At 43.4% G+C, this 13,534-nt stretch overlaps 1 protein-coding gene across 1 annotated transcript in view; it reads left to right on the forward strand.

Moving 5' to 3' along the window:
* Positions 1-13,534, forward strand: part of LOC137353168 (ryanodine receptor 1-like) — a 535,610-nt gene that overhangs the window by 292,790 nt on the left and 229,286 nt on the right. Inside the window, exons 48-50 of the mRNA XM_068019216.1 lie at positions 6,580-6,749; positions 10,143-10,363; positions 12,207-12,297. Coding sequence (XP_067875317.1) covers positions 6,580-6,749; positions 10,143-10,363; positions 12,207-12,297 — 482 coding nt within the window. The remainder of the gene's footprint in view (positions 1-6,579; positions 6,750-10,142; positions 10,364-12,206; positions 12,298-13,534) is intronic.

Here is a 13,534-nt window from a genome sequence, read left to right on the forward strand (position 1 = left end):
GGAAGGATTTGGTATACTGTTGAGAAATTGTTGTATCCTGATGCCTGGGCATCAATGTGTTTTCTATATGCTTGCCTGAAACAAAAGTTAAATCATATTACAAACTATGAAACACATTTTATTTATACAGAATGCTTGTGACACCTTTAGATATCTTTATTGAATCTGTTTAATGTCTGCCATGGGGAGATATCCAGTGGTGCAGTAGATGTAAATTAATTTGAACTGCTGATAACTCACGAATCACATTTCTTATCCTGCCTGGGGCCCGACTCTGCAGAACATAGGCTTGGTTTATAACGTGACTTAATTCTAACTTGACCTTGTTTGTACGTTGACTTTCATCATCTAGAGTTCACGGTACTCTGGTCTTAGGTTTTAAAAAATCTGCAACTTAATGAGAAATGCTGACTGTACATCCCTGGTCCGTTAATATGAGCATTATAAATTGAGGCAATGGGATGAAGGATGTTTGAAATTGTAATTAACCCACATTAACCCAATTGATATAAATCAAAATCAACTATTGATATGACGGCTGTAAAATAGAGAGGCGGTGGCGTAGTGGTAATGTAGCTGGACTAGTAATCCCGAGGCCCAGGTTAATGTCCTGGGGCTACGAGTTCAAATCCCACCCACGGCAGCTGGTGGCATTTAAATTCAGTTGATTAATAAATTCAATTAACTAATTAAAAATCTGGAATGGAAAGCTAGTCTCAGTAATGGTGCTATGAAACTATCATTGATTGTTAGAGATACAGAGTTATACAGTGCAGAAACAGGCCCTTCGGCCCATTGTGTCCATGCCAGCCATCAAGCGCCTGTCTATTCTAATCCTATTTTCCAGCACTCGGCCCGTAGCCTTGCATGCTATGGCGTTTCAAGTGCTCATCTAAATACTTCTTAAATGTTGTGAGGGTTTCTGCCTGTACCACCCCTTCAGGCACCTTACCTTAAATCTATACCCCCTGGTTATTGACACCTCCACTAAAGGAAAAAGTTTCTTCCTATCTACCCTATCTATGCCCCTCAAAATTTTGTATACCTCAATCAGATCCTCCCTCAGCCTTCTCTGCTCTAAGGAAAACAACCCTAGCCTATCCAGTCTCTCTTCATTGTTGAAATGCTCCAACCCAGGCAACATCCTGGTGAATCTCCTCTGCACCCTCTCCAGTGCAATCACATTCTTCCTATAGTGTGGCGACCAGAACTATACACAGTACTCCGGCCTAACTAGCGTTTTATACAGCTCCATCGTAACCTCCCTGCTCTTATATTCTATGCCTCAGCTGATAAAGGCAAGTATCCCATTTGCCTTCCTAACCACCTTATCGACCTATGCTGCAGCCTTCAGTGATCTATGGACAAGTACACCAAGGTCCCTGTGTACTTCCTAGGGTCCCTTGCCTTTTTAGTATTCCCAAAATGCATCACCTCAGACTTCTCGGGATTAAATTCAATTTGCCATTACTCTGCCCATCTTGCCAGCCCATCTATGTCATCCTGTAATCTAAGGCGTTCCTCGTCACTATTTACGTCACCACCAATTTTCATGTCATCTGCGAACTTACTGATCATACCTCCTATATTCATGTCTAAATCATTAATGTACACTACAAACAGCAAGGGTCCCAGCATCGATCCCTGCGGTACACCACTGGTCACAGGCTTCCAATCGCAAAAACAACCCTCTACCATCACCCTCTGCCTCTTGCCACTAAGCCAATTTTGGATCCAATTTTTCAAATTGCCCTGGATCCCATGGGGTTTTACCTTCTTGACCAATCTCCCATGCGGGACCTTATCAAAAGCTTTACTGAAGTCCATGTAGACTACATCAACTGCTTTACCCTCATCTACACACCTAGTCACCTCCTAGAAAAATTCAGTCAAGTTTGTTGGACATGATCTCCCCCTGACAAAGCCATGCTGACTACCCTTGATTAATCCCTGCCTCTCTAAGTAGAGATTTATCCTGTCCCTCAGAATTTTTTCCAATAGTTTCCCAACCACTGATGTTAGACTCACCGGCCTGTAATTACCTGGTTTATCCCTGCTACCCTTCTTGAATAATGGTGCCACATTTGCTGTCCTTCAGTCCTCTGGCACCTCTCCTGTGGCCAGAGAGGATTTGAAAATATGTGTCAGCGCCCCTGTTATCTCCTCCCTTGCCTCACATAACAGCCTGGGATATATCTGATCTGGGCCTGGGGATTTATCCATTTTTAAGCCCGCTAAAACTGCTAATACCTCCTCCCTTTTAGTGCTAATTTATTTGAGTATATCACAGTTCCCTTCCCTGATCTCTACACCTACATCGTCCTTCTCCATAGTGAACACAATTGAAAAGTAATCATTTAAAACCTCCCCTACGTCCTCTGGCTCCACACTCAGATTGCCACTTTGGTCCCTGGTTATCCTCTTGCCCTTAATACACTTATGAAACACCTTGGGATTTTCCTTTATCTTGAAGTAAAAACCCATCTAGTTCATTACTGTCCTTTAGGAAAGGAAATCTGCTGTCCTTACCTGGTCTGGCCTACATGTGCCTCCAGATCCACAGCAAAGTGGTTGACTCTTAACTGCTGCTCTGAAATGGCCTAGCAAGCCACTCAGTTGTCACGGACAATTAGGGGTGGGCAACAATTGCTGGCTTTGCCAGCAATGTCCACATTCCATGAAAGAACTTTAAAAAAAAATGAAGAATGAGAGGTGATCTTATGAAACATATAAGATCCTGAGGGAAATTGACAGGGTGGATGCTGAAAAGATGTTTCCCCTTGCTGGGGAGACTACAACTAGGGGAATAAATAAATAAAGGGTTACCCATTTAAGACAGAGATGAGGAGAAATTTTTTTGCTCAGAGGGTTGTGAATCTTTGGACCTCTCTTCCCTAGAGAGTGGTGGAAACAGGGTTATTGAATCTTTTTGAGGCAGAGATAGATAAATTCGTGACTAACAGGGTATCGGGGTAGGCCAGAAAGTGGAATCGAGATCAGCCAAAATCTTCTTAAATGGTGCAGCAGACTCGAAGGGGCTCCTAAATCATATGTTCATATGTAAAGGATTAAAACTTAACACAATAGTTAAGTTATACTTGTAGCTTCTGGTTACTATATGTATTGAATCTATTCATTTCTCAGCAAAATCTATTACAATTAGGGTACTTGCCCAACAGATTTTATTCATGCTTCTAGCATAAAGCAGCTTACTTCAGAAGCTCTGTATCTCCTATAATCTGAAATTCATAATGTGAATGGATTAGCAAAATTCACGTGGGCTTCCCACCACACATTCTGCCCTTTCTGAAGGGCGGAAATACCAAAGCTGTCACACTGCGTTTTTCAAAAAAAGCTGCAAGAATTAATATTACACAGAAGCTAACATGAAACAACAGAATAAAATATCATGTTACATTTAGTCATTATGGGGGAGAGATTTGTTGATATCATTGAAGAATGCATGTGGGCCGCACAGGTAGCGACGCCTCCTCCCGGGGAATGGAGGTAAGTCTGCATAGCGCTGCTAAAAGCAGTGCTAAGCAAATGAATTTCTCCTACTGTTTGTTTTTGCCCTAATGGAAAATAATGAAGTGCTGCAAAATTCTGCAGATGCTTTTGGGAATCTTTTGGACCACATATGAATTTTTAAATCATAAAAACAAAAAGTGCTGGAAATACTCAGCAGGGCTGGAAGCATCCGTGGAGAGAGAAGCAGAGTTAATCTTTCAGGTCAGTGACCTTTCATCAGAACTGGCAAAGGTATTAGGTTTCAAACAAATAGAGCGGGGGTGGGGGGAAAGGGGAGGTGTTAATAGGACAGAGGGCTGGAGAGATTAACTGACAAGGAGGTCATGAGGTCACATTGTGCTAATGGTGTGGTGAAAGACAAAGCATTAGTGCAGAGAGGGTGTTAAATGACAGAATAATGAAAAGCCCTATCCAAAAGCACAAACATGAAAAATACAGTGAGCAGGCACATGGTTAAAAAAAAATGATGAAACAAACTAAAATAAAAAAAAATTAAATTAAAAAAGGGCCAGTTGTGCTCTGAAATTATTGAACTCAATATTCAGTCCAGTAGGCTGTAGCGTGCCTAATCGGTAAATGAGGGGCTGTTCCTCAAGCATGCGTTGATGTTCACTGGAACACTGCAGCAATCCCAGGACAGAGATGTGGGCTTGAGAACAGGGGGGTGTGTTGAAATGGCAAGCAACAGGAAGCTCATGGTAATGTTTTTGGACTGAGCAGAGGTGTTCCGCAAAGCGGTAACCCAATCTGCGTTTGGTCTCCCCAGTGTAGAGGAGACTGCATTGTGAGCAGCGAATACAGTATACTACATTGAAAGATGTACAAGTAAATTGCTGCTTCACCTGAAAGGAGTGTTTGGGGCCTTGGATAGTGAGGACAGAGGAGTTAAAAGGTTAGGTATTACACCTCCTGTGATTGCATGGGAAGGTGCTGTGGGAAGGGGACGAAGTGTCGGGGGTAATGGAGGAGTGGACAAGGATGTCTCGGAGGGAACGATCCCTTTGGAATGCTGACAGGGGAGGGGAAGATGCGTTTGGTGGCATCACGCTGGAGGCGGCAGAAATGGCGGAGGATAATCCTTTGGATGTGGAAGCTGGTGGAGTGGAAAGTGAGGACAAGGGGAACCCTGTCGCGGTTCTAGGAGGGAGGGGAAGGGGTGAGGGCAGAAGTGCGGGAAATAGGCTGGACACGTCGAGGGCCCTGTCAACCACAGTGGGGGCGGGGGGGGAATCCTTGGGTGAGGAAAAAGGAAGACATATCAGAAGTGTTGTTGTGGAAGGTTGCATCATCAGAGCAGATGCGTCGTAGACAAAGAAGCTGGCAGAATGGAATGGAGTCCTTACAGGAGGCAGAGTGTGAAGAAGTGTATTCGAGGTAGCTGTGGGAGTCGGTGAGCTTATGATGAATATTAGTGGACAGTCTATCCCCAGAGATGGAGACAGAGAAGTCGAGGAAGGGAAGGGAAGTTTCGGAGATGGACCATGTAAAGGTGAGAGAAGGGTGGAAATTGGAAGCAAAATTGACAAAGTTTTCCAGTTTGGGACGAGAGCAGGAAATGGCACCAATACAGTCATCAATGTACCGGAAAAAGAGTTGGAGGAGGGGTCTGAGTAGGACTGGAGCAAGAAATGTTCGACATATCCCACAAAAAGACAGGCCGCCTCAATTTCACTGCTCCCCGCACTCACTGTAACCTGTCTCCCTCTGAACTTGCTGCACTCTGTTCTCTCAGGTCTAAACCCAACATTGTGATCAAACCTGCTGACAAGGGTGGTGCTATTGTTGTATGGCGTACCGACCTCTACCTTGTGGAGGCTGAGTGCCAACTCTTGGACACTTCTTCCTACCTCCCCCTGGACCATGACCCCACCACTGAACATCAAGCTACTGTCTACAGGACTGTCACTGACCTCATCTCCTCCAGAGATCTTCCCTCTACAGCTTCCAACCTCATAGTCCCGCAACCCCAGACAGCCCGCTTCTACCTCCTTCCTCAAATCCACAAACAGGACTGTCCCGGCAGACCCATTGTTTCAGCCTGTTCCTGCCCCACTGAACTTATTTCTTCCTATCTTGACTCTACCTTTTCTCCGCTGGTCCATTCTCTTCCCACCTACATCTGTGACTGTTCTGACGCCCTACGTCATTTTGACAATTTCCAGTTTCCTGGCCCTAACCGCCTCCCCTTCACTATGGTCGTCCAATCTTTCTACACCTCCATCCTCCACCAGGACCGTTGAGGGCTCTCTGTTTCTTCCTTGAACAGAGGCCCAACCAGTCCCGATCCACCACCACCCTTCTCCGACTGGCTGTACTTGTTCTCATATTGAACAACTTCTCCTTCAACGCCACTCACTTCCTTCAAATAAAAGGTTTTGCCATGGGTACCCGCATGGGTCCTAGTTATGCCTGTCTTTTTGTGGAATATGTTGAACATTCCTTGTTCCAGTCCTACTCAGGCCCCTTCCCCAACTCTTTTTCCAGTACATTGGTCCACTCCTCTATTACCCCCAACACTTCGTCACCTTCCCACAGCACCTTCCCATGCAATTGCAGGAGGTGTAATACTTGCCCTTTTACCTTCTCTCTCCTCATTATCCAAGGCCCCAAACACTCCTGTCAGGTGAAGCAGTGATTTACTTGTACTACTTTCAATTTAGTATACTGTATTCGCTGCTTACAATGTGGTCTCCTCTACATTGGGGAGACCAAACGCAGATTGGGTGGCCACTTTGCGGAATACCTCCACTCAGTCTGAAAACATGACCCTGAACTTCCTGTCACTTTCAACACACCCCCCTGCTCTCATGCCCACATCTCCGTCCTGGGCTTGCTGCAATGTTCCAGTGAACATCAGCGCATTCTCAAGGAACAGCACCTCCTTTACCTTTTTGTGGTCTCAGTACATGGACTTAGCTACAAATTCATATGAAAAAGATACCATGCAAAATTATTCTCTAGTATGACAGAGGATCAAGCTCCACTTCTGTCAGTGTCTGAATTCCAGATTTTGACTACTTGCTTCATTTTATTGTTTCTGATTTCCAGATGGCAACATTGTTGAACCTAAAATGTCAGCCAGTTTTGTTCCTGACCATAAGGCTCCAATGGTGCTGTTCCTGGATCGTGTCTATGGGATAGAAAATCAGGATTTTCTCCTTCATGTACTGGAGGTTGGCTTCTTACCTGATATGAGAGCTGCTGCCTCCTTGGATACTGTAAGTAATGTGCTTTTAAATGCTAATTTTCAGAAAATTCTGCAGTTACAGTCAAATGTTTTGTTATTGCAGCTGCCATGTGAAGTCGTGTAAGTTTATTTTCACATTGGAACAAGAGTGTATCAAGACTTGCACTAGTAAAAATCCATATGAAAAGTTTACTGCAGATAAATATGATAGTGGATGGCTTGGTGAAAGTCAGACAGTTGAACAGTACAGTCCCTGAAAGTACTTCATCGAACTGTATAACCAGCAGATTGTTGGATTCTGGAACTCTGATGATTTCTGGGACAATCGCACTGAGCTCCAATGTTTTACAATGTGCCTTTTAACATTTGTTTTTTGCCTTCCTATGTTCATGTGGCCCTCATTCAGTTGGGAAGGTAGAATGATCTTGTCCATAAATCTGCCATTGGCAACATTCAGAACTATTTCATATCAGGAAGAATACAATGTAGAACTGGATGGGCATCTCCCTTTAATGTTTTCCAGAGATATTACATAAACAGATGTCCCGCTTTGCTGAATACTACTGTGATCTGTACTCCTGTGAATCGGACATCTCCCAGTCTGTGCTCGATGCTGTCCCGCAACTTCCTGTCATGGATGAGTTAGATGAAGAACCCTCAAGGAGCTCGAGAACACCATAGACCGCCTAGTGAACAGTAGGACACCGGGCAAGGACAGAATCCCAGCCTAACTGCGTAAGCACAGAAAGTCCCATCTACTGCCACACCTTTATGACCATCTTCTCTGCCGGAAAGCAGGCTCTGTACCACAGGAGATGCATGATGCCAAAATCATCACACTATGCAAAAACAAAGGCGACAGAGGAGACTGCAACAACTACAGGGGCATCTCCTTAGCATCACAGGGAACGCCTTTGCTAGGGTCATACTTAAATACTCCATTTACTTGCAGACCAAGTGTACCTTGAAGCACAATGTGCTTTCCGTGTCGGCAGATCTACTGTGGATGTGATCTTCTCTGTACACCAGCTACAAGAAAAGTGTAGGGAACTGAGTATACCCCTTTAACTTACATTTGTAGATCTCGCTAAGGCATTCAACACTGTCAGCAGAGCAGGACTCTACAAGATTTTGGGGAAAAATTGTCTGTCCACTGAAGCTCCTCAGTCTCATCCACTCCTTCTATGACAACACACACTGCACTGTACAGTTTGATGGCTCCACCTCTGACAGTTTTGGAATGAAGAATGGAGTGAAACAGGGTTGTGTCCTAGCCCCCCACTCTGTTTGGCATCAACTTCTCCATGCTCCTGAACTTCGCCTTCCCTGCAGATATGAAAGGAGTCTAGGTCACACTAGGAGAGATGGCAAGCTCTACAATCTGTCAAGGCTGAAAGCGAAGACAATAACACATCATGTCCTGATTGGAGAATTCTTCTAAACTGATGCTGCACTAGTCGCTCACACGGAAACTCAGCTACAAAGACTCATGGACTGTCTCTCCTGTATCTGTAACTTGTTCTCCTTGACGATAAGAAAACTGTGGTCATGGGACAACATGTGGTCATGTGTTGCACCTCTGCCCCGATCACCCTGAATAACACCCCACTGGAAGTGGTTAGCAAATTCTGCTACCTTCATGGTGACAGACAGTCAGTCTTTTGATGAAGAGCTTGATACACGCTTAGGGAAAGTAGCTACCACCATTGGCTGACTTGCGAAATGTGTATGGGATAAGCTGACCCTTAGGACCAAGCTGATGGTTTATAAGGCTTGTATTCTCAGCACCTTGCTGTATGGCTGTGAAATATGAGTGACTTACAGCTACCAGGAATAGAAGCTCAATAATTTCTATCTTTGCTGTCTGTGGCGCATTATGGGTATATCCTGGCTGGACCAAATCACAAATGTGGCAGTCCTTTCAAAGGCAGAACTCCCAAGTGTGTAGGCACTGGTCAAACAGAAGTAGCTTCGGTAGATTGGACACGTCTGCAGGATGGCAGATGGTCGCATACCCAAGGATGGCAAGGTAGCTGGGTCCAGATAACCAGTGGGGCGCCCAAAACTCTGCTTCAAGGATGCTTGCAAGCATGACACGAAGGCTCTAAATGTCAATCATCGCACTTGGGAGTCGCTAGCTGACGAAAGAGGGAAATGGCGACACATCCTGTGGACTGGTGTGCACTACCATGATGACCAGTTGCTACAGCAGCTTGGCAACAGGTGCCAGCGTCAAAAACAACAGCTCGGAGCGTCACCTAGCATCTTCATGTGGAGCACTTGTAGCAGAACCTGCCTTTCAATGATTGGCCTTCATAGCCATTAACAAAGGTGCACCAAGAGAAGACACCCACCTTAAGTGGATTGTTTGCTGCTTGTCCATAATCTTTCTTAGAGGGAAGGATGCTAACCACATTGCATAATACATCATGCTTATTTTATCAGAAAGGCTTAAAGAGATCAATCTCTTTACTTTGGAGCACTTACAGATGATCTGATAGGGGTATATAAAATAATGAAAGGGCTGGATTGCATGCTTATTGATAGATTATTTCAGTTTGATAGATTGTGAAGAAGTAGGAGTTATGCATTTAAACTACACAACAAAAGAGTGGGCTAGATGTTTGGCAGTTCTTCTTTTCCCAGAGAGTTGTGAGCCTCCGGAATGCATTGCCAGCCTGTGCAGTGTGTGCTGACTCATTGCAAGCCTTCAAAAGAGAGCTGGACCAATTCTTGGCTGAGGCAGAGATCACATCATATAAAAAGTAAATAATTTTAACAATTAATGTTAAGAGTTAGGGTTAGTCAATGTGATCTCCTAAACTGGTTTCAATCGGAAGAGAACAGTGGCTAAATCCTTGAAGAAAGGAGCTGAAACTCTAGCTGAGGAACTTCAGAGTTGTGAAGAACTGTGTGACTGTAATTTGGTGCCATATATTCTGGGTGGACTGCCCAACAAAACCTTGAGACCCACCTCTGTTGTATCTGATGGTTAAGGTGTAATTTGTAATATATAGGTACTGATTGTGATTTGTATGTTGCTTCATTAATTTATGTTGGTTTTGGTTTGAGTGTTAAAGTAAAATTTGTAAAAGTGAAATCTTGTCTGTTTAGTTTGGGTTGGTTTCCTAAATTGGGGTCAGCCGATTTGTTGTTGGTCTGCACGAGGATCATAACTGGTAGGAAGTGTCTAACCAAGATGCACCAGGCATCATGAGTGTGGGAGAGGCTCGATGGACCGACTGGATCTTTTCTTGCCTGTCATTATGGTATGATTGCATGTGTCTTAGTTAGATTTAGATTGGGATTTGAATTTGGGTTGTGAGTGATGTTAATCAGCCAACTAATCTTGCTTGTTAAGAGTCTGTGTGGAGTTTGATTATTGTACAATATGTGTGATTTGCTTCTCCAACTGCCTTCCCAGGTTACTTTCAGTACCACTGAGATGGCTCTTGCTTTGAACCGCTACCTCTGTACTGCAGTCCTTCCTCTGATTACTAAGTGTGCTCCACTATTTGCTGGAACTGAGCATCGAGCCATTATGATTGATTCCATGCTGCACACCATTTACCGGTTGTCTAAGGGCCGCTCATTAACTAAGGCACAGAGGGATGTTATTGAAGCATGCCTCATGGCATTGTGCAGGTAAGCATGTCTTTGTAAAATGCAATATAAAACCAGTAGGGGGTAAAGTTTCCACTTTGGGTGCAGTTGGTGATCCGGGCACAAATTGCACTCAATTGAGCTAGTTTTAAGAAGTGTCTTTTTTCTCAAGTTTCCATTCAAGCTTATTTGCATATCGTCGAACATAAAGTCTGCCATGGACCAGTGCAGCATTTTAGAATGTAAATTTTTTTTAAAACTTAGCTTTAAAATAAAAACAAAATACAACGGATGCTGTAACTCTAAAATGAGAACAGAAAATACGGAAATACTGAGCAGGTCTGGACCTTTTGTGCTGGTTTAGCAGATTTAGGCTGAATTGCATTGAAAAATCAACGCAACTTAGTGGAACCTCTGGGCAATTTTGGGTGATGCTACAAGTGATGCTTCTGGTTCATCTTTCAGGTGTTGATGCTAACTAATAGAGGATGGGCCCCTTTACTCTTTACTTGATTCTGAGTCAGGAGGTTGTGGGTTCAAGTCCCACTCCGGAGACTTCAGCATGTAATCCAAGCTAACAATTCAGTGCAATACTCGGGGAGTTCTGCACTGTTGGAGATGCCATCTTTTGGATGAGACATTAAAGCGAGTCTTACCCTGTCTTCTCAGGTGGATGTAAAAGTTGCCAAGGCATTGTTTCAACCAAGAGCTAGGGAGTCTCCCCAGTGTCCTGGCCAATATTTATCCCTAAACTAGATTATCTGGTCATAGACTCATTGCTGTTTGTAAATGGCACTTTATCCAGCATTTAACTAGCTGTACCTGACCTGGAATTACTGCATGCTAACAATGATCAACAGAAGTTTCCAAAATGTGTTCTATTGCACAAAATTAATATTTTTCATCTTGAGCAGAAATTTACCAAGAATTAACTCTATAAGCATGTGGATAAATAATTACATATTAACAAAAGTTACTGTTGTTCATGATCAATTGGTAATAATATACTATTTAACTACTGCATATGTAGTAAGCAACATAAAAACTTGGCAAAGTTAGAGGCAGCTTACTTTTCTTGTGAATTGATAATACCTCTTTGTTTATGCAGTGCCAACTATTCACATCATGCTTATAGCTTCATTTATACCTAGTAACTTCTTTATTTCTGAATTACCAAAAGGGTAGATTGTATCAATTAAGCATCCGAATGGTGAGTAGTGCCAATCAGCTGGCCAGTCGTGGTCATGGCAAAACCAGTCTATTTTGAGCTTTTTTAATGTATGGCTGATGGGCTGCAGGTGCCAAATTAGCATTCTACTGCAGCTCAGTGGCCCCTGGCAGGCGCAGTATTCAGATTCAGGGTAGGTTTGCGGAGGTTTATCTGCAGAAGCAGGGGGACCTGGTGCATCAGCGGCCTACATCATTTTTGTAGAGCCTAGAGGAGCACCACTACTCCTGGCCCCACAAAAAGAATTAAAAACTGGCATTTTTGGGCCTCTTTTGGCAGAGCTACATTTGAACTGGGCACACCATGTATGCTGCAAATTCCAACTACTTATGGCCCAAAATAGCAGTTGGGATCCTGTACATCATATGATCCCAACATGTGTGGTAAAAGGGCCTACTGCTGATTCAGGTGGGTTTTTCAACCAGGTGGTAGGCCAGGTTGGGAGCAGGAACAGGAAAGCAATTTCTTCCCTACCATCATAGGTGCACTACCACTGTTTCCGCCCCATGGCACTGGTTCAGCTTAGCTGATGTATAGGGGACTTCAAAATTCTAGCAGCTCACAGAACACAATTATTCAGATTTTTGACTGTTCTAATCTATTTGTTATGGAAATATTTATCCAGTTAACGCTGACAGTTTTCTTCTGCTGTTTTAGCTACCTCCGTCCATCAATGCTGCAACACTTACTTCGTCGACTGGTATTTGATGTACCAATATTAAATGAATATGCCAAGATGCCGCTGAAGGTTAGTCTGATCTTGTATGCTTCCTCTGTTTTTATTAAATATGCTTGTAGAGATGTGTTGACAATTCAAGATCTAATTGTTAAAATATCAATTTAAATATTTGTTTCAAAAATGGCTACCTTGGTTATATAATGTTGATAAATCCTAAAATTTCCCTTTAAAGATTTTCTTTTCTGTTATTTATATGCCAGATATGGAGAAATGCAGATTTTGCAACAGGTGTTGAGAGCACAGTGGGTAATTTTATGACTTTGCACTCCTTGTATGGCAGCTCATCTGCAAGGAGCACCAGTCAGAATTCCAGGCATTGTAGTGCATGATTTGTCAACCACTAATTCTTGTAAAGCATAAACAGCAAGGCTCCCTGCCTAGGAGCACAAAGGCAGATAATTAATTACCTGTTATATGAAACCAGGACAGTATAGTAATGTAAATTTTTATTTGCTGAGTAGGTGAAATGTTATCATTTTTGTGGAAAATGTGTGTTGTATAATTCTGCTTGAACGCCCCCTCGAGATACCATGAATCTGTAGAAAAGAATGAGGTTGTATTAACCACGAGAAAAACAGTTGCATTTTAATTAATCTTTTTGTCCTCAACAAAAAACCATTTGAAACAGCTTTCTGATCTTTTAGCATTGGGATCATACGTGAAAAAATGATTTCATTGCATATGTTGTAAAGAAATGGTTCTCACGCTGGAGTCTGGGGACCCCGGGGATCCGCAGTAACTTTCCAAAGTGTCCGTGATGCAGGGCTGGCCTTACAGGTGGGCAATCACCCAAGGTACTGTGGTCAAAAGTAAGTGAGTGAAAGGTGACCAGAGGTGTACTGTGCTTCCCCCTATTCTCGCCTGCTCCTGAAGTGCTCTCTACATGTTCTTGCTCCTTGCCACATGTTCAAGCTTCTCCTTCCACTCCCTGCCCTATGGCTCCAGTACTGTTCCCACTCCCTGCAGTGCTCCTACTTTATCTGTGCTCTGTTGTCCCCATGCTCCTGCTCTCTCTGTGCTGTGCTTCTTCAGTGCTTGTCTCCATGCTCTGCTCTCCCTGGCTCTTGCTCACTTGCCAAGGTTAGTCAGACTTTGCAGTGAGAAGCAGAAGAACCCATCTCACTGTTATCTGTAACTAAATATATATTTTCTTAAAAGCTTCACGAAAGCACACTTTACATGTACATGCAGGACTTAAATATTATGAGTATTATAATTCTGATGGCAGTCCATGATTACAAATCCA

This window comes from Heterodontus francisci, chromosome 40 (genome assembly GCF_036365525.1).
Source record: "Heterodontus francisci isolate sHetFra1 chromosome 40, sHetFra1.hap1, whole genome shotgun sequence".
Classification (NCBI taxonomy): domain Eukaryota; kingdom Metazoa; phylum Chordata; class Chondrichthyes; order Heterodontiformes; family Heterodontidae; genus Heterodontus; species Heterodontus francisci.